This window comes from Lasioglossum baleicum, chromosome 1 (genome assembly GCF_051020765.1).
Source record: "Lasioglossum baleicum chromosome 1, iyLasBale1, whole genome shotgun sequence".
NCBI classification, from domain to species: Eukaryota; Metazoa; Arthropoda; class Insecta; order Hymenoptera; family Halictidae; genus Lasioglossum; species Lasioglossum baleicum.
The window spans coordinates 22,844,957-22,872,315 of NC_134929.1; the positions used below are offsets into that span (position 1 = coordinate 22,844,957).

General features: G+C 42.1%; 1 protein-coding gene across 4 annotated transcripts in view; it reads left to right on the forward strand.

Moving 5' to 3' along the window:
• The window catches only part of Ldd (lipid droplet defective), a 71,825-nt gene that overhangs the window by 14,904 nt on the left and 29,562 nt on the right, over nucleotides 1–27,359 (forward strand). For 2 of the 4 annotated variants that reach the window (XM_076428527.1, XM_076428594.1), the window contains exons 10-37: nucleotides 326–540; nucleotides 613–823; nucleotides 1,748–2,112; nucleotides 4,256–4,547; nucleotides 4,852–5,046; nucleotides 5,116–5,330; nucleotides 5,756–5,997; nucleotides 6,073–6,593; nucleotides 7,753–8,142; nucleotides 9,719–10,378; nucleotides 10,896–11,084; nucleotides 11,162–11,244; nucleotides 11,326–11,491; nucleotides 11,569–11,750; nucleotides 12,685–13,308; nucleotides 15,060–15,190; nucleotides 15,255–15,574; nucleotides 15,660–15,855; nucleotides 15,920–16,060; nucleotides 16,135–16,458; nucleotides 16,530–17,025; nucleotides 18,008–18,128; nucleotides 18,209–18,399; nucleotides 18,477–18,615; nucleotides 19,216–19,423; nucleotides 20,700–20,840; nucleotides 24,320–24,509; nucleotides 26,351–26,548. In XM_076428527.1, the coding sequence (XP_076284642.1) occupies nucleotides 326–540; nucleotides 613–823; nucleotides 1,748–2,112; nucleotides 4,256–4,547; nucleotides 4,852–5,046; nucleotides 5,116–5,330; nucleotides 5,756–5,997; nucleotides 6,073–6,593; nucleotides 7,753–8,142; nucleotides 9,719–10,378; nucleotides 10,896–11,084; nucleotides 11,162–11,244; nucleotides 11,326–11,491; nucleotides 11,569–11,750; nucleotides 12,685–13,308; nucleotides 15,060–15,190; nucleotides 15,255–15,574; nucleotides 15,660–15,855; nucleotides 15,920–16,060; nucleotides 16,135–16,458; nucleotides 16,530–17,025; nucleotides 18,008–18,128; nucleotides 18,209–18,399; nucleotides 18,477–18,615; nucleotides 19,216–19,423; nucleotides 20,700–20,840; nucleotides 24,320–24,509; nucleotides 26,351–26,548 (7,346 nt within the window). Of the gene's footprint in view, nucleotides 1–325; nucleotides 541–612; nucleotides 824–1,747; nucleotides 2,113–4,255; nucleotides 4,548–4,851; nucleotides 5,047–5,115; nucleotides 5,331–5,755; nucleotides 5,998–6,072; nucleotides 6,594–7,752; nucleotides 8,143–9,718; nucleotides 10,379–10,895; nucleotides 11,085–11,161; nucleotides 11,245–11,325; nucleotides 11,492–11,568; nucleotides 11,751–12,684; nucleotides 13,309–15,059; nucleotides 15,191–15,254; nucleotides 15,575–15,659; nucleotides 15,856–15,919; nucleotides 16,061–16,134; nucleotides 16,459–16,529; nucleotides 17,026–18,007; nucleotides 18,129–18,208; nucleotides 18,400–18,476; nucleotides 18,616–19,215; nucleotides 19,424–20,699; nucleotides 20,841–24,319; nucleotides 24,510–26,350; nucleotides 26,549–27,359 lie in introns of those variants that run through there. The other 2 variants (XM_076428648.1, XM_076428718.1) reach the window with 2 other exon arrangements.

Here is a 27,359-nt window from a genome sequence, read left to right on the forward strand (position 1 = left end):
ATTACCACGCTCACCCGCATACCCTAGTGTCCAGAATTTCTCCTTTCCCACTCTTGTTCCACCTACCTGCACCTTTTTCATCTCTGATTCCAGGTCTGATAGGAAGATTGAAAATAAGGTGGGACACACCTCTGCCTGACGCCCTTTCTCCGTCCAGAATTCCTTCGATACTGTCCCTCTCACCCTGTTTACATTTGTCACCTCTTCGTATATTTCCTTTACTCTCTCTATTAGCCCATTCCTTACTCCTCTTCTTTCGATCCCTTCCCACAGCTTCTCTCTGTCCACGCTAGAACGCTCTTAGCTAATAAGATGATCTTAACAGGCGAGGGACACTTTGGACGCTGCTATGAGCATGATATTCAAACAAGCTATCTTCATCGAGAAAGCGAATCTGACAGGGGTGGTCAGCAGTGTGAACGATTTTATGAGCTTCATGGACAAGCCGAGGAAGTCGCACACTAATTGGTCGGTCTTCACGGTCGACGAGACGTGGACCAAAGTGTTCGAGGATACAAAACCTCGAAACAGACTGAACGTGTGAGTACTTCTTCAGCCTCGACTCCTTTCATCTTCTTTGGACTCCTCAATTAACAGATTGGAATTTCTCAGTCTCGGTCTCCACCTGAGCATAGCGAAGATGATCGGCTGCTGCAACCTCAGCTTCCAGGTCATCAAGTCCGACATGAAGAGCATAGATTTCATCGCGCGAATGACGCTGCAGGATCTAACGGAGAATAAGGACGATTGGGTAGGCGAAGTCACGCGTCGCAAATACGAGCTGCTCGAAACGTTCTATCTAACAGCGACGGATAGAACAAAGGTCAGTGATTGATCGTCTTAAATCTGCGGTCTCTCTCTCTCTCTACACTGTCTTATACAATTCTAGAATATGACGCGAGATTATTGGAAACGTTAAATGGTTCTATAGTCCAGTCAATGAATGCTCATAAGGGGGGCGTAGAGGGAAATGGAAGGAACACAATTTTTAACTTTGGGACTTTGTTTGGACTAGTTAGGAGGTAAACATACTAAAAGTCCCTACTCCTAGGAGTTGAGCGGGCTACGGGGGTGCACGTAGAAGTCACCTTTTTCGGTTTTCCGCTTATATCTCGGAAACTATGTGTCCTAGTGATAATACCATTCCATACAAAATTAAAGCTGACAAAATGTGCCACAAGATTGATTCAATCCAGTTTTTCGCTATCTCGCATAGTTACCGAGATATCCGCGCTCAAAGATCACTAATTGTGCTGAAGAGTTAGCTAGTCAAGTAAGACAGAAAACGTGAGGCAAAAATTTCTTTTTCACAATTAGTGAAGTTTGAGCGCGGATATCTCGGTAACTATGTGAGATAGGGAAAAACTGAATCGAATTTATCTTGTGGCACATTTTGTCAGCTTTAATTTTGTATAGAATGGTCTTATCGCTAGGACGCATACTTTCCAAGATATCCGCGCTCAAAGTCCGTGTTGCATATGAAATGTCGGACTTTTCACAGCAACGTTAAAGTAACAATTTTCTTCTAGGTGAAATTTAATCATACTCTGACAATGAATGAAAAGACTTTGTTACATTTGTGTGTGTGTGTGCATTCTAAAATCGGACACATTTCATATGTGCCAACCGAATATTTTCCTAAGATTTTAATGGAAATGTATCACAGAAGAACTGCACGAATCTCTCTGATACACACTTTGAAACTGCCGTCCCCGCTTTCATCTCGGACGAACACTTTTATCCGCAGGTTTTACAAATTTTAGAGTACGACAACTTCACGAGATCGTACTGCGTGGACCCGAGTCCGCCGCCGTTAATAACCTTTCCAAGGGATACGAACAGTACGTTGCTGAAGACGTTGATCTGTCGTCTCGCGAGCATCGTGCAGAACGACCTGGACTCGGACATAGAGATGATCCGTGTGTCCACTGCCGGCACGAGGTTTAACTGGACAGCGTTCAACGAGATCACGATCGGGATCTATCGATATATCGACGTCTTCATCCATGAGAAGACTCCTTCCCATCAGCTGATGAATTTGGAGAAGCTGAAGAAACACTTCAGGGCCTCCTGGAGCACGGACTTGAGTGTTAGGGATGGCTTCGAGATCAGGTTAGTGGATGTTGAAAACAATTAATTCCATTCTCAGTTTGCTTCTAAAACCAACAGGTTTCTAAAAAGCGTGAAGTCCCTTTCTTGGTAACATTTTATCTACCGGAATCATATCATAGTCTTGTTTCGATATAGGGCAGCGGTTTCCAACCTTTATGCTACTATAGACACGTTTTAAAATACTGAAAACTACAATTAACAGAATAATGACAAGGTTTTGCTATAACAATACGAACATGCATATTTATTTTTATATTAAATTACTAATTAAACTACATCTAATGCATTAAAATTTAATGCGAGTGTTGTTGTTTATTGGCACAAAGTTTATCAAATCTTGGGGGCAATGTGGAGAGTGCCACTCGTAATTCTTTTTCGACTACAAAGCTAGTTTCGCATAAATAAGTCGTTACAAACGGTAGAAGCACATGCATTGCTTTGCAATACAAAGATTCACACTCTGCACTAAGATTCACCCAAAATTGAATTATGGTTTCATTTTGAAACTTTTGTTTCAGTGGGCTGTCGTATGATAATTCGATCAATTTTTCCTTTTCGATGGTTGTCAGCTCAAATTCGCCTTCTTGATTGTCGATAAATGGATTCTGTATCCACATAACCTTTGAGAAACCAAGGTCTTTGAAATAATTTGAAAAATGCAGCACTGAACCATCCAAGTGTTCGATAAAAAGATTTTTGCTCGCTTCTATATTGGCTGTGTCCCAGAAATCTTTTGAAAGTGAAAACATATCCAACTCAGTCTTTTGTAAATTTAGTTCCATAACTGCAGCTTTTTAATGAAAGCTTTTACTTTGTCTTTTTGAACAAGGGGATGCATTTGTGATCCCTACATTGATTTATTTAAACTGCTCAATTTTCCAAAAATTTCAACCGAATAGGCCAGTTTAACAATAAAATTATCGTCCGTCCACAAATGTGCCTCTTCATGGTGGTTTTCTTCGAGAAAGGTTGCTATTTCTTCTTTGAGCTGAAACACCCTTTGAATCACACACTTTTGCACGAGATAGCCAGCGAACTTTGCAATAATACAGAAGTGAGGTATAATTAGCTCCCATATCAACACACAGCTTTGCAAACAGCCTAGCTCTCAAAGGACTGTTCTTAATGTAGTTTATAATTTTTATAACTTTCGTAAAAATGTTGTTCAGTCCCTCGCTCATGTGTTTTGACACTATAGTTGCTCTGTAAAGCATACAGTGCGTCCAGATAGCATGTGGTGCTTTCTTTTTGACCAATGCTTGAAGATCTGCTTTGTGTCCAGACATTGAGTGAGCTCCTTCGGTGCACAGTCCAATGCAATTATTCCACGTTATGTCGTTTTCGTAACAAAACTGTCTATTATATTAAACATCTCAATGGATGTGGTCTTTCCACAGGAATGGGTTTGCAAAGTAATATATCTTTTAATTTAGTTTAGGCGAAGTAAAAAGTTCTGAGCGTTTTTCGCTTTATTTCGACGATGAAATTAACATACTTAGGATTATTCGATTTAGATCAAGTATGCGTATTATTATTTTCCGCAACATATCGAACGTATGCAATTAAATGGGCATCTTTAGCTATATCAGTTGCCTCATCTACTTGAATGGAGAATGTTGAAGTACGCAGCCGAGAAACTAATTGATCGCGAATATCTTCAGATATATGTATCATTGATTCTTCTTCCGACTGTATTAGCAGCAAGCGGAATTTGTCGCAACTGTTTTGCATACGATTCGCCGAACAGAAACGGAGCGTTTTGCAAAGGTGTCATTTTTAAAATCTTCAGCTCCGGATAATTTTTTAATAGGGCTTAAATGAATGTATAAAAATGTAAGAAAAATAAACATTACTTCACTGAATTTGTACTGTTACGTTACGATATGAAGGTTATTTATTTGTAGATATTATGGTACGAACATTAATTTTTTATTAAAAATTTTGGCACCTCCCCGGTTGGAAACCGCTGATATAAGGCGAAGACTCGGGACAGTTTTACGCCGTATATCGAATCAGAGTGCCTATGCGGTTTGACTTTGGTCTTGGAAGCTGAAAAAGTTCAAAAGATCCGCAATCTACTTGCGAGATGATGGGTGTGCATCTCTGGTTGCATACTCCGGTGACAAGTGCCGTCTTTTTGCAGCGTAGGTCTGATCTGCAAGTTCTTCAAGCTTCTGGAGAGCCCGTTGTTTAACATCCAATCGAAAAGCGGTTGGAAAATTATGGACAGCCTCGGTTGGTTGTTTACGTTGATCATGGACATGCTGCAGAACGCCTTTCTAGAAGTTTCCAGAGCGGATTCTGGAAGGGTGAACTATACCCATGATACCCTAGAGCTGCCTGAAACGAGAGACCTGATCAGCGTTACCCTCTTTAATCTTCGCGATCTGATTCTCGACGTGATCGACATCGTAACCATGAAACCAATCCACTTTGTACGTTCAGTAATTTATATTTACATTATATCTCGTTTTCATATTGCTACAAATAACCAAGATATTCGAAACGGACGAAGTTAATGCTCTACTCTGCATTCGCTGCTCTGAGTGGGCGTGACTTTCGAGGCGTGAGTTGTAACGGGGCGTGGCTTCGTTGCTCCTATTCTCGCCAGAGCAACGGATTAATCAGACAAATGAATTTTAACAGTTTGTTTAATCTTGTCCGGCGACTGGTGCTCATTTGTCTCATTGTCAGCTGAAACCGAGTTCTTTACCATATTCCGGATGTTTGTTCCATTAGATATCCCTGTTGGACGATTACAAGACTCGAGAGGACCGATGGCCCTGCGTGCAAAAAGAAAGTGTTGGGGCAGCGCTGGAATTTCGAAGCGGAAGCCGCGCGTGGATCGAGAAAATAGAAAATATATCTTGCAGCCCGGGTGAGATCACCCGAGAATGGAGGGCGTACCCTACAGCGTACTATCTCGTTCACGGTGTAAGTTCTGCCTCGATTTTCCTGGAAGCATCAAGTGATGTTCTAACGAAGAGAATCGATTGATTGCAGTCCGGCGAAACACCTCCGCTGAAATTCAATTGGACCGAGGGTTACAGAGCGCTTAGAAATCTGACTGAACAATTCGAGAACTGGGTGATCGTGACGGAAAAGAGCCTGTCGGATTCGCTGGGATCGTCATCCGCGGAACCGGATGTCCTTGGTGGACTTTCGACCCTGAAGACTATATTTGACGAGAGGTGGCAGAACTCGGAGGACGACACGAAGTAAGATCATCGAAATTAGGCTCCTCTTGCAATTTTAGCGACGCAGAAGTTTATCGATATACAAATTGTGATGATCTCGGCGCACAGGTTCGATCAATGATGAAACACAGTAATTTTGCAAATTAATTAGACACTCTACCTTTCGATCCTAATGTGTGGATATTTTTCAAGAGTAAACTTTTGCGTTTGCTATAACAGAGAAATTACATTTGAAAATCATTAAAGTGAACTGTTTCCATGTCGGTAGACACTTTGTGTCTAGTGAAAAAGATCCACATCAGGATCGAAACGTAGAGTGTCTAATTAATTTGCAAAATTTCTGTGTTTCATCATTGATCGAACCTGTGCGCCGAGATCATCACAATTTGATTACCAAAATTACGATCGATAATCACACTTAATTTTTATCGATATATATTGTTTAGCACTGTTCTGAATCTCATCGATATGGAGTTGGACAAGACTATGCCAGCATTCCACAGCGAGCTTAGGGCTAGCGACGTCTGGAAAGAGGATGTTTTCATCGACGATCGCGTGTTGATCACTGCCAAATTCGCCTCCGATGTCGTTCACAAAGTAACGACGCTGGTGTCCAGTATTCTGCGCACCGATACCGGAGAGTATAACATAATTTCAGATTACAGCGACAGTACTACTTCATCTAGTGGTGAGTTCCACAAAAATATCATCCATCTAGACTTTCATTTTGAAGAATTCTTGCAAATTTCTTTCCCAATTCCAGAATCGGAATTCACCAAGGTCGTCGAGATGAAGTGGCTACCCCTGTTGGGATTCACTAACAAAAGCCCGATCGGAATACTGTACAACAAATTGCCGTACCTGCTAGCCACGCTGGCGGACGGATTAACCGATCTCGACCTGGACAAACTTATCACGAAGTCGATGTCGAACGAGATCGACCTCTCCTGCGATCAGCTGTTTGACCACTGGCCGACATCCTCCAAAGTCTTCACCCTCGATGACCACGAGACCCTGAAGAAGTTCGTGTGCTATCTTACTTCCTTCAACTTCAACGTTTACACGGACCTGTTCATGGCCGAGGCAGAGATCTGGAGAACCCCGGCGAACCAGTATCGATCGCGGTTGATGTCGGTGATCAGCGACGCTTACGATCTGTCGAATATCCTCAGAAACATCACGAAGATGCGCGTGATGATCGAGGTCCCCTTCTCGGGCCACTATTTCAAGTGGCTGCTATCAGAGATGCTCTCCACCTTCGAGAAATCCGAGAAATATTACCAGGTAAGACATAATTCTGCACGTGGTTCTTTAATAAATAGTAAATAATAAATAATAAATAATTATTAATTATTAATAAATAAAATATTTTTCCATATCACCGTTTCTAATGATTTAGTTAGAATTTCTAAGGACGTGGCCATGCGAAGGCAAACGGAATAACCCTGGCAATTCAAACATACATAGTGTCGCTTAAATTACTAAGGTGACCTTGGGGTCATTCCATGGCAAATCAATCACTTTTTGCAGGCACCATCGTCGATTTTATTCTAAATGAAGTATGTTGTAGTCCATGTGAAAATAGGGGGGGTTTAAGTCATTATTTTGCCGGTTTCGAATTTTTTTAGAAATGGCAGGCTTTCGAAAATTTCTATTTTTTCCCATATTGGCGAAAACGGGCCTCACTTACGAATTTTTATTTCGGCATCTGTATGTCCGATTGAGCTAAATTTTTTTTGTTTTATTCGGAAAGGATTGAGCTATTACAAAATAATTTTTTGCTGGTATTGTTTTGAGACCCGCGGTATAGACAACCAATCATGATGGCGGTGCGCTCGACTCGCCTCTACCTGAAACGGGGGTACCGGCGTTCTTTATCAGCTCATTGTGACGCCAATTTTAATGATACCATCTTTTTCAAGGGCTCATTTTGAAGGGGAAACTTCAAGGAATATAACCATATTTTTCTACATTTAAATCACTGAGCCCCGTCATCGAGAAAAACGTAAAAAAAGAATTTGTTCAAATTTTTCTACATTATAAAGTTGATTGTCGAGTTTGAAAAAGTTATTTCGAAATAGCCCAATCCTTTCCGAATAAAACAAAAAAAAAGATTAGCTCAATCGGGCAAACAGATCTCGAGACAAAAATTCGTAAGTGAGGCTCGTTTTCGCCAAAAAGGGAAAAAACATTTCAATTTAAATGTTCGAAAGCTTGCCATTTCTAAAAAAATTCGAAGTCGGCAAAATGATGACTTTTCACATGGACTACAACATATTTCATTTAGAACAAAATCGACGATGGTGCCTGCAAAATGTGATCGATTTGGCATGGGATGGCCCGTTGACTTTTTGTTTAAAAAAATTTTCGTTTCTATCAGCGAATAAGTCAGCCGCGTAGAAATTTGTTGACGATTTTATCGAACTGATTGTCCATTTTCAAGAACACCACCACAGTCCAGGTCCCCACCGATTTGACCGACTACAGGCTCATCATCGAAGGCGTGTCCGAGTGTCTTCTTCACATCGCGAACACCGTGAACAAGATCAACGATATCGATAAGCTACAGAAAAATCGTATGAACATCTGGGATTTCGTCCAAGGTACCGAGGTGCGACGATTGCTGAAAATTCTCGACGCTCACCCCGAGGAGACGATCGCTCTGGTAGCACAGATGCTCGAGATCGGCTCGAGGACTGGCAACTTTTCCTACGAGAACATAAGGAAGACGATCTGCAATTGGTCCCCTCCGAACAGGAGTCTATTCATCCAACAAGTGTGCTCGTTCGATCCTTACCAGTTGCTGAGGTCCGTCACCAGCGAGCAGTATTACGTGAGTGGACCCTTTCCTTTGCTTTTCATTTCATGGAGTTGATCAGTTTGGCATCCGAGAAGGAACGATTCCGAAATTCGGATTTACAGTGGCCGAAATAATGATAGGTTCACTAGCCGCATCGGCTGGTTTACTGCTTCTACTTTTATTTTCGTTTTCGAAAGTGCACTGTGGCATTTCTTTTTATTTCGCAAAAATGTATTCTACACACATTGTGGAAGCAGTCAGTCAACTATCATTTATCAAATATTTTATGTTCGTTTAATATTATTAGAGCATAATACGTGACAATGATAACGAAAAGGCCCAAATTATTCCTTTCCACAATATGAGTCTCTCTAACACAGAAATTGCAAGAAGGTTGAAAAGCTCATTAAATGTCGTAAACAATTTTTTTAAATTAAAAGAAAAATACGGCAGTAAAAAATCTACAGGTCATCCAAAAGAATTACCACACAGGGACAAAGGTAAAATTTTTCAAAAATCACGGCAAAATATGCTTAATTTTTATTTTAGAATAAAAATGAAATTATATTTGCCAGGTGGTATTCGCTGTGGACAGCAAGTTGTGAGATCGAGTGGGACACTTAAATATTCTAAAAAAGCGAAACAACCTCCGCTAAATAAATTCCACAAGGTGGAAAAATTAAAGTTAGCAGAATATCATATGTCATGGACCGAAAAGTGGAAGACGGTGATTTTTTCTGATGGGAAAAGATTTAATTTGGACGGCCCAGATGGGTATTAATATTACTGGCACGATCTGCATGATGAAAAACTGTAAAAATGACAAGAGTACATGGAGGAGGATGTGCAATGGTTTGGGCTGCATTCGGCTGAAACGATAAGACTCCGATAATGTGGTTCCCTCCAAAAATCAATGCAGAAAAATATCGGAAACTATTGGAAGACGTACTGGATGAATATGGCGAAAAGATTGGTCGACCTAATTTAATGTTCCAACAATTAAAAACTATTTTGAGAGGGTAAAAATCGAAGTTTTATCCTGTCCATCAAGGAGTCCGGACTTAAATCCGATTGAAAATCTTTGGGTAATATTAGCACGGAAGGTATACGACAATGGAAAACAGTATAGCACTGTTTCAGAATTAAAAAATGATATTAGAGAGGCGTGGTCTGAAATTAAATTAGAAACATTATAAAAATTAATTTAATCAATTCCATGCAGAATATTTGAAGTTATAAAACACAAAGGTGGTTCAACTAAGTACTGAATTATTTTTATCTTTTCCTTTTTTTAAATTTTTATGTGAAAATACATAATGAACCTATGTTTATTTCGCAACTAAAATTCAAGTGTCGTAATAGAAAATTTGTAATTGACATTAATTAACATTGTGTTATTCAATTGAGCTGTGTATTTTGTTAATTTTATTAGATTGAGTAAACAATAATAAGTAAAATAAAAAATACTGCATTAAACGCAGCATTATGTCAACAAATTGAAGTGAACCTATCATTATTTCGGCCACTGTACACTGTACATACACGTGACATAGGAATCTCTAGTTTCTACCATATTACCAAACACAAACACAATTTACTCAATTTCCAGATGGCCCTGACAGTCCGAAGGTCCAGTTTAACAAAACTGACACCTCTAAACACCTCACTCGGTAAATTGGCGGAGGCGATGTTGTCGCTTCTGTCCAACGTACCGCACTTAAAGCTACAATCAAACATCTTCGATCAGAAAACCTGGACAAGCCTCTCGAACGACACTGTGTCAAAGATTCGTAGCGTTGGACGATCCTGGGTGCATTGGTACGCGACAGAGGCCAAGAACTCTAAACCGGGGCAGTCCAAGCTGGACCGTTTCTTTCAGACGGAGGACACTTTCGTCAAGATTACTCGTGTTTATCAGCTTCTGGACGCTTCGGTCGATCTGATGATCGGTGGAGATGTCTGGCAAAAACTTCGGTACCTTTACGAGGGTTCGAAGGTGAAACCTGTTCTGACTCTGATAGAGGACACGCCGAACATCGTCGTCAGCATCGTCGACACTTTCCTCAAATCGGACAGACTGGACCAGTTCCTGGAGAAGCTGGCGAAAGGCAAAGCGCATCCGTGCGATCTCGACAAATATTTGATCGTGCCCGGCTTCGTCAGGAAGAAGGTCCTGCTGTCTAGCATTGCCAACTTCTGCGAGAAGCTTGTCTTCTCCGAGAAACAGCTGACGTGGCTCGATGTGCTGCCTCTCGACGCTAAGTACGAGGTATTCGGCTGATTTTGCGATCCTCTTTCGGCAATGCACATGCATACATACATTTCTATATCCATGAAAAGCGTGAACGATTGGTAAAACTCTTCCTTGATCAAGTAAAGCTTATCAGACGTTTTATTGTTTTAATATACAGATTTTTTGTTATTCCGTTTCTTACAATTAATGCAGACAATTTTTATTTCGTACCAAGGTCCGCAGTTTATTAATAATTCTGTGGACGCATCGAATTCACACAGTTGTGCTCAGTGGCGCACCCAGGATGCAATCTTGGGGGGAGGGGGGCCGAGTTGAACTCAGCCCTAGGTTTTGCGTGATGACTTTTTGTTTTTTTTTAGCCAACATATCTCAAGGGTTATTCCGCCATTTTAATTTTGGAAGCTAAACATTTTCTTGGGGGGAGGGGGACTTGGTCCTCTGCCCCCCCCTGGGTGCGCCACTGGTTTGCTCCACAGTTATCGAGAATTTTTGGTTACGATGTTCCACACCGAACGATCGATAATGTTTCCAGGAAGCCCGAGTGTCTGGAACCGGTGAGAAGGAGTTGAACGAGACTTTTCTTCTGGAGAGGGTAGATCGCATGCAATCAACGATCATTCGCATAATATCGGAGGGCCCGAGGGAGCCGAAAGTTCCCTCATGGTGGACATCTTTCAAGGAGGGAGCTTTCAACGATTTCGTAGCCCACTATAAAAAAGAGGTACCTTCAAATACCTCAATTACGAGTTCAGCTCAACATCATTACGAGTGCTGGATGTTTCATTGAAATGGTTTCAGGACCCCAGAGCTCTGGCTCACCTCACAGTGAAAAAGCTCACGAAGATCGCCTTGGATATTCTGAATTTCGATACGGATTCGAAGTAAGTCGCTCGCGGAATCCGTTCGCCGCTCGTGGCTCGTTAGACGACATTCCCCTTCTTTTTCTTTTCTTCAACTCTCAGAGACTGTTCCTGGTGCTTCTCGATGTTCCTGATCGATGTCCTGAATTCCCAGTTAGAGAACCATGGGCTGTACGCGGAGCTGCCCTGCAAGATGAGTCAGATGAACATATCGGAGATTCAAAGCGTTGTGCTGCGTGATTTTCACTGGAACGAGACCACCCACAAGGTGATCGATACAACTAACGATCTGTCTCGCGTGCTAATTGTTCTCTGTGCAACTGTGTAATCGTCTCGCGGTTCCAGATCAAGAATTTCAGGACTCTGTACGCGGGACGGACGCCGACCGAGTGGATGGCGTCGATGGAGAAGATGCTGCTCCACATTGTGGACATGGTGGTCGATTTCCAAAACGAGACTTACAGTGACACGATCGGAAAGTGCTTCCGGAAGTTCTTCGGAGACCCGCCGATGTCCAGACCGGGACTGTAAGAGTCTAACTAAAAATATGTATTTAGGTTGTTCCCATTTGTTACGAGTTGCGAGCCAGGGCTGCGAGCAGCACGAGTGACCGGCATAGGGTTGTTACCCTAGAAATATGATATCAATTTGGTAGTTAAGGTACGCGGACGAACCAATGCGAAATTGGGGAGCCACTAGGTTGGATAAATTTCTGTTCGGACAATAGAAATGTCGCGAACGAACCTGATGCGAAATCAGGGAGTCACTAGGATAATTAGTAAGCCTCGTAACTAGTATAATTTAATTGATACAATCCGAACGGTAATCATTCTTATCTTAAATCGAAAATATCATAATCAATTACTCGATTAGGATATTGGACAATAATTGTGGGTTTAATGAATTTGCGTTAATTCTATAAGAATTCGTATTACAATTGGGTACTTGTCGCGAATGGAATGAATTTAGAATAGAAAAATTGAAAGAAGATATTACCTAAACTAGGATGCACGGTGTTGACGCACTGGCAATGCGGCGGTCTCGGAGCAACCTTATCGCTGCCTAATAGATTTTACACCGAACTCGTGGGATCCATACGGTTAACTTTTGATTCGAAGGGGAACTTTAGCCCGATCTCACTGATAGTTGACTTCCGAGATGCAGCACGACGCGACACGATTCGTGATTACGACAGTACTAGCCCACGAGAGTAGAAATGCAAGGGCTTATATAGCCCTGCAATGACGGGTGGTACTTGTCAGTACCCTTCAAGTGAACATTCGTATTTTGTCAACGTCCAGTTGATCGTGCGTATGTTTGTGCCCTAAACTAAACTGAACAGCTATGTAGATTTATCTAGGGTGGTTCTGTTCGGTTACCTAGGACGGTTCCTGCCAGAGATGATATTGAACACCTGTTCGTCATCTGTAACACATTCTAACGAAATCCACATGGTTTAAGGTACGTGTCGGTGTTGCTGGCGATGTTGGAGAACCTGCAGCAGAACGTGTACATCCTCGACACGTCCAGGTACCACAAATCAATTGACGAGATGAGCAAAAAGTCGGCCAAGTTCGTCCCGATTTGGAAGGACCTGAAGGAGGTGACGATCCCGAAATACGTGGAAGACGTCGAGTCGTTCTTGCCCGGTGCGACGATCAACGTGAACGCAATCCTGAACGACAGAGATGGTTCTCTATGCAGGACGAAGGCGGAATGTCGAAACGCGACGGTTTTGCAGGAGCATCTAGGCTCGAAGAAAGCGGGGAAGCTGTTTCGATACGATCCGAAGGTTGCCGCTTATCCTGCTTCGTCGGAGATCGCCGAACGACTGTCCTGGACACTGGATCTGGATCTCATAAGTCGCGAGGTGAAGGTCTGGAGGATGGACGCATCGTTGGAGTTAACGTGGCTCAAGGAGATCCTGCGCCACTTGGCCGCCGTTATTGCGGAGGGCCGTGATCTCCTCGACGTCGCCAGTAAAATAGACTTCGAGGACATCTCGAACGTTCTGGGCGTCCCCGACGTCATCGACGGGGTGCTTAATATCCTGAGGGAGAAGACCGTCGACAAGCTTTTCGACGGGTGAGTTTGATCCGAGGATTTCCGCGAATTGAAGCGCGCCGATCCACAGTGTTTCTATAAAATAGCTGGAGTCAATTCAAAAGTTTCCTGAGTTTTCTCAGTGCAAAAATGAGAGTACAAACTCACTGGTGTCAATATACACTCCTCAAAAGAATTAAGGGATCACTTGTGCGAAGCCGCAAAATTGCTCCCACTTTACGTGATCATAACTCCGTCAAAAATTCCCGTATCGATATCGTTAAACAATGGTTTGAAAGCTTGAAACCTCTAGTTGCAAATTGTTGCTATGTTGGTTTTTTACAAAGTTACAGCGAGATGGAGACAACAGTGATGGTTAATAAAAATTTTGTGCAACTTTGGAACATCACATGGGGAGCAACAAATTTTTTTGATAAATCGCGTTAATATCATCTGGAAGGGCTATCTTTCCTGTGTAAATTGTGTGGTTGTTGAATATTGTGTGATTTTTTTATTCGAGTTATTAATAAAACCTTTCACTGGTGGCGCTGAGGCACTATTTGACGTGTGCACAAAGCGCTGGAACGAATTAATCGCGTAAGTCGAGGACTTATTGTATTGTTAATTTTATAGTAGAAATTCGTTGTAAGCGTATCGAAACCATGCCCACTTAGTTCCATAACAGAAAAGTATGTCAAATAAAACAAGTACTTAATTTAGATATTTTACATATAAAAACTTTAAACTAATGTTTTTGTAAACATACAAGACATGATTCGTAAATTACAGGTGGGAGAGTCTGTGAATTTTTTAAATCCACCTTTCATCTTGACATTTATTTAAAAAAAAAAAAAAACTAATAAGCATATGCTCATCATTTCTCAATAGTAAAAATGTTTCCAAGTCCAAATATAAAATGCAATTAATTTACAGCTACATCATTTTAATTTTCTTGGTCTTATAAATGTTGATGTAAAAATGTAGATATTGTAATGAAATTTCTATTATGCCAGTATTAGCAATTTCTCAAAATTGTTTTCAAAATTTGTATAATTTAAACATCAATAATATAATTAGGATGCACTACAAGTAAAGGATCATCTTCATCTTCTGCATCTTCACCTCTTCTTGGAAGTTCAGTTGTGTGCACAGGTATTATAATTTGATCCTAAAAGAAAAGATTAAAATTGGATTAATAAAGTACAATCTAAATCACTTTTAGTAGATGATTTAATACGTACGTGATACGTTAGCATATCGATAATTTCTTCATAATCGATTTCTTGCAAAATCCTGAGATCGTAGACAAATTTTAAAACCAGATTTGAAATCAGCGTGAAAAAATCTACGGGAATTGATATACATATAGCATGTTAAAAAAAAAAATTTTTCCTCTCGTGTTACTGGAGAAACTACATTTTCTTGAAGTTCTACATGTTTAACGAATTTTCTCAACGTTAAAAAACGTTCGTACCATAATCTCCCTATTTTTCCCATATTCTGCAACGTTTCAGCTTTAATTTAAAAAAATTTTATCGCTCTACCTCATTTCTATCGAAAGTTCTTTGATTTTGAATCGAGTTTGGTCCAAATTTTCCACTGTGGACAGCCGCTGTACGTAAAGTGTGACCAATTTTTTGGGTTCGCACAAGTGATCCCTTAATTCTTTTGAGGAGTATAGTAGTGCTTGACTACGAAGCAGATGGCACAAGTTATTTTTATTAGAATTTATTAATGACTATTGTTGGTTCGTTTAACCGAACAACAATGAAATCGAATCTTCCGTTCCACAGGATGAGAGAAGTAATAGAAGATGCGAAACCGTTCATCGAAGACCCAGGAATGTTGGACGACATCTACAAGATGATATCGACCCTGGAATCGATGGACATCTTCAAGAACCTGGGTCTACTCAATATGAAATGTAAGTGCATCTCGAACTGATTGTACGATGCTAGATATCTTGACCATTCGATTTTTCTGTCAAGACGTTATCAAGGACATGTTCGACAACTGGGGCGTGGTGAGCTCGTACCTGAATGATAAAATCAATGTCACGAACACTGTTCTGTCGATGCTCAGCGAGGCGAAGGTCGACATGATCTCCGTGTTCATGAAAGAAAGAAAAGCTCTCAGCATGAAGGAGATTATTTGCTCGCCGAAGAAGCTTAACGAGATGCTGATCTTCAACGGTCGGATCACCGCTGAGGAGGTCAGCGCAGCGGTTTGTCAGCTGGAGGACGCGCAGACGCAAAACGTGACGATCGCCCTGATCAAGAATATGAACTTCGATTATATTTTCACAACGGTGTGTATCGATAGTCTGACTATGAGAGAAGGTAAAGATTATAGAGTAAATAGAGTGTAGGTAATGATTGAATCTCTGGTTTCAGTTGATGAGCGCCAACGTGAAGAATATACTGGCGAACGCGAACTTGACGGAAACTGAAGGGAGGATGGTGTTGAACAATTTAGGCGTGGCGGCAGAGCTGATACCTTTTTTCAAGGAGAAGTTTGCTTCCAGTATGCCGAAGGCTGAAAGCTTGAAAGCGAACGTGGAGAGAGAAGAAGATGACCAACCGATGTCCAGTAAGAAAATAATGCTGTAACAAACTTGTAAGATCTTTTACTAAAAGTTTAAATGATTCCACAGCTGGGAAGTTCCTCGAGGCCTCCAGCAAGATGCTGTGCGGCCAGGCGATGGTCTCGGACAATGGCGACCTGTACAAGATCATTTCAAAGATCGAGGACAACAGCAAACAGCAGGATCAGGCAGAACTCGATTCTTTGCCCAGTATGTAGAAAAAGCTAGTTACCAGTTCGATTAAAAGTTTCTTCATAAAGAATTAATGGATCTCCTCGTCGCAGCCGATTTTTGCAGAGACACCTACAAGAGTTTCATCACCATGGGAGGCGGCAAGATAATATGGTCGTACGTGAAGCCGCTCTTACGCGGACAGATACTCTACGCGCCTAATACAACGGTAATAAACAAAGTTATGGCTCTATCTAATAAAACTTTCGTCGAGATGGAGAATTTCGGTGTGCTGATGGACAGCTTCGTAAGGACCCTCTCTTCCCTGGCGAATCTCTCTGACATGAGCGACAATCTGAAGGATCTGCAGGATATGATGTCCTCGGACGTCATGAAGATCGCGATCAAGTCTCTCGGCGGCGGGTCCGGTGTGACCGGTGAGTGAAAACCTACTCGGACATGCAGCAGAAGACAATCATGATCTGAACATTGTTGTCCCTTGTTCCAGGAGATTTATCGAGCATGGATTTCGGCGAAATTTCATGGCAGCTGAAGAAGAATAAGCGCATGGTCAAGATGATCGGTATGCTAAACGATTTACTAGGATGTGTGCTCGTGGATCGAGTCCGAGGATTCAGGAATGAGGACGAAATGGAGGCTGAAGCGCGGATGCTGATGGACACGAGGGAGTTCTTGGCCGGCGTCGTCTTCATGGACGAAGATCCTGTGAGATCTAGGAGATCCTTGAGTGAACAGCTGCCTGAGAACGTGGTGTACAAGATCCGGATGGACATTGACTACGTCCAGTCAACCAAGAGGTTGAAGAATCAGTTCTGGATCCCTGGGCCGGAGAGCAGCTTCATAGAGCACCTTCGCTACGTTAGGGGATTCGTGCAGCTCCAGGACTCTATCGATCGCGCGATCATATGGGAGAAGAGCGGCAAGGATCTAGAATGGCAGACTGTCACACAGCAAATGCCTTATCCATGTTGGAAACAAGTGCCGTGAGTGTCATTCTACTTGCTAATTTACGGAGAATTCCAGGTACAGTAGGTACTCGCTCTTTGCACGAAAACGGGTCTGGAATTTCAGGCAAGATCCGGGTTTTGCGAGGCGTCCAATCAATCGCATAAGACAGGGAAACACGTTTGCCTAAATCGAGGCAAAATTGTCCCCATCATAGCGCCCACCAGTCCCCTTCCAGTAAGCCCCGTTACTGCACGTGTTTGAGGAGACAATGGTTCGCGTAAAAATCGGATATTCGGTCTGGCGTGCAATGGGCGAGAACCTACTGTAACGTAAAGGATAATTCCGTACGAGAAGTAGTCCAGTCAATGAATACTCATAAGGGGGGCGTAGAGGGAAATGGAAGGAACACAATTGTTAACTTTGGGACTTTGTTTGGACTAGTTAGGAGGTAAACATACTAAAAGTCCCTACTGCTAGGAGGTGAGCGGGCTACAAGGGGGGCACGTAGAAGGTCCCCTCTTTCGGGTTTCCGCTTATATCTCGAAAACTATGTGTCCTAGCGATAAGAGCATTCTATACAATATTAAAGCTGACAATATGTGCCATAAGATTGACTCTATTCAGTTTTTCGCTATCTCGCATAGTTTCCGAGATATCCGCGCTCAAAGTTCTCTAATTGTGCAAAAGAAATTTTTGCCTTATTTGACTAGCTAACTCTTCAGCACAATTAGTCATCTTTGAGCGCGGATATCTCGGTAATTATGCGAGATAGCAAAAAAACTGAATCGAATCTATCTTGTGGCACATTTTGTCAGCTTTAATTTTGTACAGAATGGTCTTATCGCTAGGACGCATAGTTTCCAAGATATATGCGGAAAACCGAAAAAGGACACCTTCTATGTTTACTTCCTCATTAGTCCAAACAAAGACCTAAAGTTAAAAATTGTGTTCCTTCCATTTCCGTCTACAACTTTTCGTTGACTGGACTAAAGATCTTAATTGCTACGAAATGAGCAGGTTTCAAACAACCCTGTACGAGTCACAAGGGATCCAGGTGTGCTTCTTCTTCGCGTTGATGATGTGCGTGGGCTCGGCTGTCAGGCACATTGTTTGGGAACGGGAGTCCCAGAACGCAATGGTAGCTAGCCAACAACCACCAGAAACTCGAATTCACTAAACATCATTACTAAGAAGCTAATAATTTCTTTCTTACGACAGGTAATGAGCGTAATGGGGTTGAAACCATGGCGCAATACAGTCGCTTGGTTCATCACCACATACACGGAGGTGATGATCGTGATGGTCTCGATCGCGATGATCCTTCTGGTGGGGAAGATCCTACCGAAGTCCGATCCGCTCCTAATTCTGGTCATGATGATCGACTACGCGTTCTCCATCGTGACATTCTGGTAATCTATGATCTCTCATGCTAACTACCCTCTTCACGCTGTCCTCCTTTGCTAAAGGATGTCCGATAAATTTCCAGTTACATGATTTCGACGATGTGCAGCTCGGCGAGCTTGTCCGCGATCACCACGGTGGTAATGTTTTTGCTGACATACATGCCGTACATCATTGTCATTGCTATGGAGGCCGTATTAGGTCTCGGCTATAAGCTCCTCATCGTAAGTTATCGTCCCGCCGTTGCGAGACCGTTCCCGTAATAAATAACGCGTCCGAACGATTCATTTTCGCAAACTGCGCTGGCCGCGATAAGATGCGCGCCTTTTGTGCGAACTTTCCTGCTTCGAGAGGAACGATTTACGGCGGATCGGAAAAGTATCCGTTCAATTTTCGAGGCGAGATATTGTGTCGACCCGCCGCCAATTTGCATACTCGCTACCTGATCGAAATAATCATTTATAAGCCGTTTAGACGCATCTTCGTTTGCATAGAGATTGGGCAAGACCTAAGAAAGTGTTCCGAACGACGCGACGCGACGGTTACATTAATCGTGTGTCGATTGACTTGGCAATGTGCAAATTCGCGTTGGCATAAACTACATACCAAAGTTCCTTTCATATTTCTAAAATATGAAGTACAAAAACACAGTCATACATGAATTTATAAGTTCTACAAAATGAATATCCCTATAGAACACTCATAGACTGTATTTTTATATTTCTGAAAATATGGAAGGAAATTCGCAGTACGCGTGGAACGATCCGATTTATACAATTACGCGAATGCGTCATGCATATTATCCTGATTTATGATCGTTTCAGTGTCTTAGCATGTCGACCAGCTTTTGTTACGGTTGCCTGTACGCAGCCCGGAAGGAAGTCCAAGGAGTTGGTCTGACTTGGTCTGCTATGTGGGAGGAGTCTGCTCCTGGTGACTCGATGAGCTTAGGCTTGTCTCTGTTGATGATCGCCTTCGACGGTTGTCTGTATGCCATCATCGGTTACCTCGTCACCAGATACACAAACACAGGTAGAAACTCTAAACTTTTTAACCTGCTAGAGACCGTATCACCCTTGGAACTCTCTGAATCCATTTGTCAACGTCTGGTGGAGGTGTTCCGATTTGTAGACGTTCTACGAAACTTCTTCTCTTTTCTAATTTTTGTTTCTCTTTTTTTTTGTCACGTTTAACGATTCGATTGATTGTTCGCGCTAAAATTGTTTCACGAGCACAACGCGATCTTCTAACTCGAAATGTTCAGCTTCTCCGGTAGCACCCTCTATGGTATCTGTGTGTATGCGACACCAATTCTATACTTTGTGTATGTGACACGGATTCTATACTCTGTGTGTAATATCTCTTTATCATCATCTCGTCGATAACCGTCGTCGAGGACGTCGACAACGCTCGGAACGGTGGAGCAGAAAATTGCGATGAAAGGTCGGAAAGTAAAAAGACACTCGAAAGATGGAATATCCCTTAGTGCTCTCTGTAGGATTGGAACGTGTGCATCGCTTCCCCACTTATTGTTAATCTGTTTGAAGTCCCGTCTTCGAACCTCCCGTTTGGTGGCCGCCATATTGGAGCTGGCAAACAACCCGCACAAATTTTATTTTCTTTATTAAAAGAATAAGCGACGTAATGGGATCCTGGAGCAGAGAATTAAGGAATGGCGGAGGTTTATACATTTTGGACAATTACACAGTTCCCAATATTCGGAATCGTATACATATATCATAACTTTGTTCATCAATTTTTCAAATGCGTTTCCAGGGGTACATTCTTATTAATTAATTTCTTACGAATTAACTTGGTTAAATTGATTGTCTGAAACTGAGTACGTAAAAGACGATTTCGCTGTTTTCGCATCAGAGTGTCTACGCTTTCCGGTTTTCAAGAGCACCGTATTTCAACGAAATCACCGAAATCCGCGTCTCTCCGCATTCCTCAAAGAATAGGGCAGCCGCTCGGGTGTTTCGCGTTTTCCTCGGTGAACTTGGTCGCATCCTCCGACGCGTTGACGACGCGATAAAAGCGAGAAGGGCAGTGGGGACTGAGTAACGATAATGCATTCGCGTGCACCGGATCCCGCAATCGTAAACTTGCCCGCGAAAATTCGCGGGAACGTCGTCGGTCCCGCCCCCATGAGAACCGCAACAACCGCACCGGGGGTTTCGAGGTGAGGTCGCGGAGAAAAGGTGGACCTCGTCCTCGAACGACCTTGGGAGACCCGAAAGGAATCTCGACGATCCTCCAGCGGAACCACTGGAAAAACGGACCAGCCATTCGGCCAATAATTTTCCAGGCAGGGGCTTTCACGATTTGAGGTCCCGTAGCTTATGGTGGGCCGACACACGTTCTCTCTATGGCAGGCCGAGCTACCTCGCCTTCGTCAACAACCTCTATTTCACTAACGACGTTCTCCACCCTTCAGCCACTTACCAAGGTATCGCACTCGCCCAGCTCTCTCTCTTTCTTTCTCTCTTTCTCTTTTTTTCGCTCTCTTGCACGATGGTTTCCTTCGCTTCTGTCTCTCTCTCTTTCTCTTTTCCTCTGTTTTTGCTTCCAGCATCGCCGACACGCCAAGCTCTTTCATTCGTGGAACTCGGAACGCGTTCAGTATTTTTTCCCTTCGGGTTTTACTTGGCCACACTTCGATTCTAGAAGTTCGTTCGTTTCATCGGCGCTGAATTAGATTTGAATTGTTTACGTTGCAAAAAGTGCTCCCCTTTTTGTTGCTCCCATTTCCCGTTTCTCCTGGACGTCCATCCGACTGTACTTTGTTTGCCCGTTGCTTTTTCCTCGACGCAAGATGCTTGTTCGCTCTCATCGAGACTGAATTAGATTTGAATTGTTTATGTTTGAAAAAACTGCTCCACTTTTTCCTGCTTGTACTTCCGAGTTTTCGTGTATTATGCTGCTCCGTGGTCCGCGAGTAAATTAAATTCGTATCGTCCATCTGAAAACCGTTTTTCGTTCGTATTTACTTGTATAATTCACGACGCAGCGGAACCGCGGTTATCCGAACTAATCAGTGCAGCATAAAACCACGTCTGCATCTTATTTACATTAATGTTCCTCTTAAAATGCAACAAAATAGAAAATCACGTGTTCCTCACGTGCTCCATTGAAATCCCCTTCCTTCCTCTTTGTTCCCTTGTTATTGTCCTGGACGCTGCGCGCGCTTTTGTTTCGGAGTTCGTTTATTTTCACATTTCTCCTGGATTTGCTTGAAAGTGGGCTCCCATTTTATTTACCGAGGAGACCTATTGTCTCAAACAACTTCGGTAGGTACGGATAATTATGTAACTTCCATCAGCAAAAGTTCCATTCTTTTCATCTTTGAGATACCTCCTCCCCGAACCTTTCTGTTGCGTTTAAAGCTTTATGCAGTGACTAGAGCGGAAGATTGTTTGTTGATAGAATATCCGAGGAACGCGTCGGATGGCAGAAAATATTAAACTTCGTTTCGCGATGGGGAAACGACGGTCTCTTTGCTCGAGACTTTCATTGGTACGTTAAATTTCTTGAACAAATGACAGCGTCCTCAACAGCGTCCGAATCTCCCAGCGCGAAATTGAAAACTAAAACGGAATCGCTAAACTACAAACGGCGTTGCTCTTTTTGAAATCTGTGTACCGGAAAAATCACGTTTCTTCACTATGCAATTTTATAATTTTGGGACTGCGATTTTTAGCGTTCCCTTTTGATAGCACACATTTATTTTTTTCTGCTCAGCGTATGCGTTCAATCACTTTTTTGCTAATTGATATTTTAATTAGAACTCATGTTACTTGCAATCATTACAGACTATTTTTATCATAAAAATCTAATTATTACAATGCGCAGAAATACTACAGAACTTGCCAACGAAATGATCACACGTGAGTCTAGCAGACTAGATTGGTCCAGCGGCCCCACCCACAATTTTTATTGATATTGTGTGGAAAACAACGGTTTTAGGTTGAAAGATAACCCCCTAAAATTTTAAGTCGCTAACCCTTCGTATAAGGATGATATGAGGGTAAATACCCTTAACTGTATCATTTTTTTCCCGGTTGTTAATTAAGATATTCAGATAAAAAAAAAACGAAAATACTCGAACTTACCTCCTTCATATCATACATTTTTTCACCATTGTGATCAAATTATTAAGGGTAGAAAAAAATCATTTAATTTTTTAGGGATGGGAATTGCAAGCAACCCTTCGAGTGACCACTTCCAAAAAATTCAAGAACAGTGTTCTGTTACATATCTAACATATAAAAAAGTTTCAAGATGGTCGGATTGGTGGAACATAGTTAAATATTGAAAAACAAATGAATTTACGTCATTATAATGGTATAATGTACAGTGCAGTGTTCCTTACGAATCTAATTAATAATTCTTATCAAGATATTAAGTCCCTTCTTGATCAATTACTTCTTTTTAAACGCGACGTATAACATTACATAAGTAGTATATAGTTTTATATGTGGTTATTGTATTATACAGGATGTCTCAGACCACCCGTACCACCCATTTATAATCTAGAAAATAGGTTATTTTCAAAAATTCAGTGTTTCTTTTATAAATCAGATGCGCTGTATCAAATGATGATATTTTTGACTTCTGGTTTCGACCGGAAATAGGTGATTGAGACCGGAAGTTACATTTTTCAAATTGACCATTGTTATCCACACAATATCAATAAAAATTGTGGGTGGGGCCGCTGGACCAATCTTAGTCTGCTAGACCCAATTTCTAATTATCATATAGAAACGAACGAACTTCACAGCAGCCCATGAGTCTTCGAAATTCGCCATAGTCTCATCGAGGCTGGCGGAGTCTGGTTGGTTCGAAAGACGTAAAAATTGTGCGATCGCCGAAGATGCAACGCTCTGTAATCTTCATGAACGGCCTTCCCCATCAGTTTCATAAAATTGCTGCGAGAAAAAGCCATTCGAATGTTTGGATCTTGCCGAATATGCAAATGCCGGCTGTTGCTTGTTCCATGAAAACGAGAGCCAGAACTCGCGCGGGAACGCTTAATTTATTCAATGCCTTGAGCTCGGGCGCATCGGGAACCGGCGCTAGCGAAATTCTTCCAGATAGTCTGCATGCCCGCGTTTCCTCGATTCTCCTGCGAAAGGTCGAAACTTGCCACGATTTGAATCACTTGCATCATGTTATACATTCATTCATATTTCTCTGTGTTCACGGGGAAACTCTCAATTTACATTCGTCGATCCGCTGAGCCATCGGACACTTTGTTGATGTATACAACAAACCCTCGTTAATTTTGCTGCGATCTTCAACATTTTTTAGCAGTCTCCATCGATTTTGTATTCATCTCGCTTCTATCTCCTGCATTTCTTGATACTTCAATTGTGAATCCGACGATCCACGGAGAAAAGCACATTTCTATGCAAAATAATGATTGAAAACAGGAAATTTCTTTCTTCCTTTGATATATCCACTTTTTTGTCTTTCTATTGCGTTTAGTTTCACCTATACATTTTTATCGTGGATATATACAACAAAATTGTTTCCATTGATTTAGGAATACAATAGTCGCAGCAAGATTACGTTTAAACAATAACACTTCGATCATAATTTCAATTTTCTTCGAATCAAAGTGACCGATGGCATATCGGTAATCAGTGTAGCTGTTTGACTGTTGTGCTGCATGTTCTGCCTATGTTTGGGTATTTCCTCCGGTTTTGTCGAGCACCCGAGTATCTCTAGAGAGATCGAGGACGATTTTCTGTCGACTGAAAAATTCATTCGAGATGCTTTTATTATTTGATTGGTTTGTTTTACCATGCTTCTTCAAGGATTTGAATAGCCGTACGAACGGTAAGAGCTTGCTTCTCCGTACGATATACGAATATCGATTATTTCGCCGGGTAGAAACGTTAACTGTTAATGTTGTACATGATGTAGACGAGGAGACCGACTCGAGCAGTTTAGTAGTCAACGAGAAACAGACAGGAGTTAGATTCGAGGGTGTGAGGAAGGTCTACAACAGCGACGAAGGGGAAGTTGTGGCCGTTGATAACTTCACTTTGAAGATGTGCGAAGGCGAAGTTACTAGTCTTCTTGGCAGGAACGGGGCCGGGAAGACAACCATCATGTAAGTAAATGTTTACCCGCCTATCAGTTAAACCAGGGGTGACGAACTTCTCCGCTGGGAGCCAGAGAACACCCACTATCAATGCGACGGTTCTCTCAATTCCGACCTCACCCGTGTGCCAGAGTGATGGGCATGATACCCCGCTCTTCGAAGAGAAAGGTAGGGATGGGAGCCACAACTGGCTCTCGAGCCGCCAGTTCGTCACCCCTGAGCTAAGCAGCCAGCCTAGAATGTCGGCAGAGATTCTGCTCGAAACAGATCAATTCGAAAAACGAAGAAATCGAATATCTGCTGTCACACGAGTTTCCTTAAGGCGGTAGACTCGTTTCCAGGATTGAAACACCTGGTATATGAAATGTTAATGAAATTGAAAAAACAAAAGACGTGCCTTGAAGAGAAAGAAACGCTCTTTCTATTGTTTTTTCGCACAAGATTCTACGATAATTTTTTCGCTTTCTGGAGCCAGTTAAAGTTAAAAAGCCCATATTTACTTCAATGTTGAATAACTCGAATAAAAAAAATCGCACAATAATCAGCAACCACACAATTTACACAGGCAAGATAGCCCTTCCAAATGATATTAACGCGATTTATCAAAAAAATTTGTTTCTCCCCGTGTGATGTTCCAAAGCAGCACAAAATTTTTGTTAACCGTCAATGTTGTCTTCATCTCGCTATAAACTTTGTAAAAAACCAACATAGCAACAATTTGAAACAGAGCATCTACAACTAGAGGTTTCAAGCTTTGAAACCATTGTTTAACGATATCGATACAGCAATTTTGGCCGGAGTTATGATCGTGTAAACTAGTAGCAATTTTTCGGGTTCGCAGAGGTGATCCCTTAATTCTTTTGTGGAGTGGAGGTACCAAATTACGCCTCGTAATCGAAAAAATAGGACTTTTGAGGGAGATAGCGCCTTAGATGGATCTTTTATCTAGCGTTTTTGACTACTGAAAAACCCCGTGTTTATATTACCGAGAAATTAGAAGGCGAATCCCGCACCCTTACAATCCTGGAAAAAGGAATCTACCCTCTTAAGTTTTAACGAAACATCCCATTTTACTGTTAGTTCATTACGCTCTTTGTTAAACCAATGAAACTCTGGCCTCCGCACATGCGATGGCAGGACTTCGCGTATGTGAACGTACGCGTCTTGAGTGCAGAATAATCCTGTGATATTCAATTCTCTTTGTTCGATGGTTTTTCGTTCTATATTTCAGAAAATACGGAAATGGATATGCTAAGTGATTTTTGAATATTACACTCCTTGAATGGGTGTATCAATATTTGAATTGCAAAGTATTATAATTACTGAAATTGTCTCAGGGACAGTAATATCAATACCATATCGAAGAGAAATTGGTTAAACTATTCAACCGCTTCCACTATGTATGTAGAACACTTTAAGTAGGCATGGCTTCGCTGCTCTCCGTGTCACCAGGGCCACGTCAGTGCTATGGTCTTACTTAAAATTTAACCCTCACACTAAAACAGTGCGTCATCCATTTTAATCTCACCCTTTAAATCAACAAATTCCGTTCCATTTGTACTGTCACGTTTTAAGAAACACGTTTGGCGATACAAACGGAAAGAAAACGTTTTACCTGATCTAAGACGAGGCAAATGCACGAGTTACCTTTCGACCGGTTATTTATTTCCGGTAAATATTGGGTCGTCGAATAAGTGGCACGCTCCTCATAATTATATCAATTAAACCAGCGGTTCCTGTGAACGTTTGTGGAACCACGGCTCGTTCCCATTCATGTCGACAGAGGGTATCTCTATCTCGGCATCCGGATATTCATTCCCGTCTTTCGAGTGTGTGTACTCTCGTTTCAGCAAGATGCTGACGGGGATGCTGGCTCCGACCACCGGTGAGATTTGTTTGAACGGTGAAGAGGACTGCAAACCTGACATAGGGGTCTGCCCTCAGGATAACGTGCTCATCGGTACTTTGACGCCCAGGGAACACATGGTCTTCTACGCGAAGCTGAAGCGGCCCAAGGAGAGCGTTAATATGCAACGGAGCGTGGACGAGTGAGTCGATCGGCAAACTGTCCTTATCAATGCTCCGTTTTCACGGCTCGTCGCTCCTAGCTACCTCCATCCATCCTGGAAATCTCTAATTGGTCTTGGAAACTAACTCGCGTTCATATTTCGAGCCCTGATGAGCCGGGTCCCATGGAAATCACCGACACAAATTTCCCCGACACGATTTTCACCGGCAACATTTCACCGACTCCAGATTTGACCGACAATAACTTCCGCCGGAAACGATATTGACCGACAACGAATTTGATCGACAACGGCTTGAGACGACCACAGTATGATAATACTGTATGATAATACATATAATACATGTCGCTGCTCCGGAAGTATAGTGACACAGCTGCAAAAATTGAAATTTTACAGGACAAGCAGAAGAAAAATAATTCCAATTTGTCGTAATAGAATGGCCTATAGATTCGGTTTAATTCTTCTATGAGAGTAGTTTATAGACATTGTGGTAAATAAGCATGCGGGTTATAACGAAAATGCATTTTTGAGCCCGCCAATACAATAAAGTCAATTTCACAAAATTTTACAGTTGCGACATTATACTTCCGGAGCAGCGATATGATAATACTGTGGTCGTCTTAAGTCGTTGTGGATCAAATTTGTTGTCGGCCAAAGTTATTGTCGGTCAAATCTAGAGTCGGTGAAACGTTGTCGGTAAAATCCGTGTCGGGGAAATTTGTGTTGGTGATTTCCATGGGACCCGATGAATCACCGGTTTGATACTCCGCCCAACGGAAACCTGTTAACCTCTTCTGTCAAGCATAAATGCTGTTCCTTTCCTCTTAGTCGA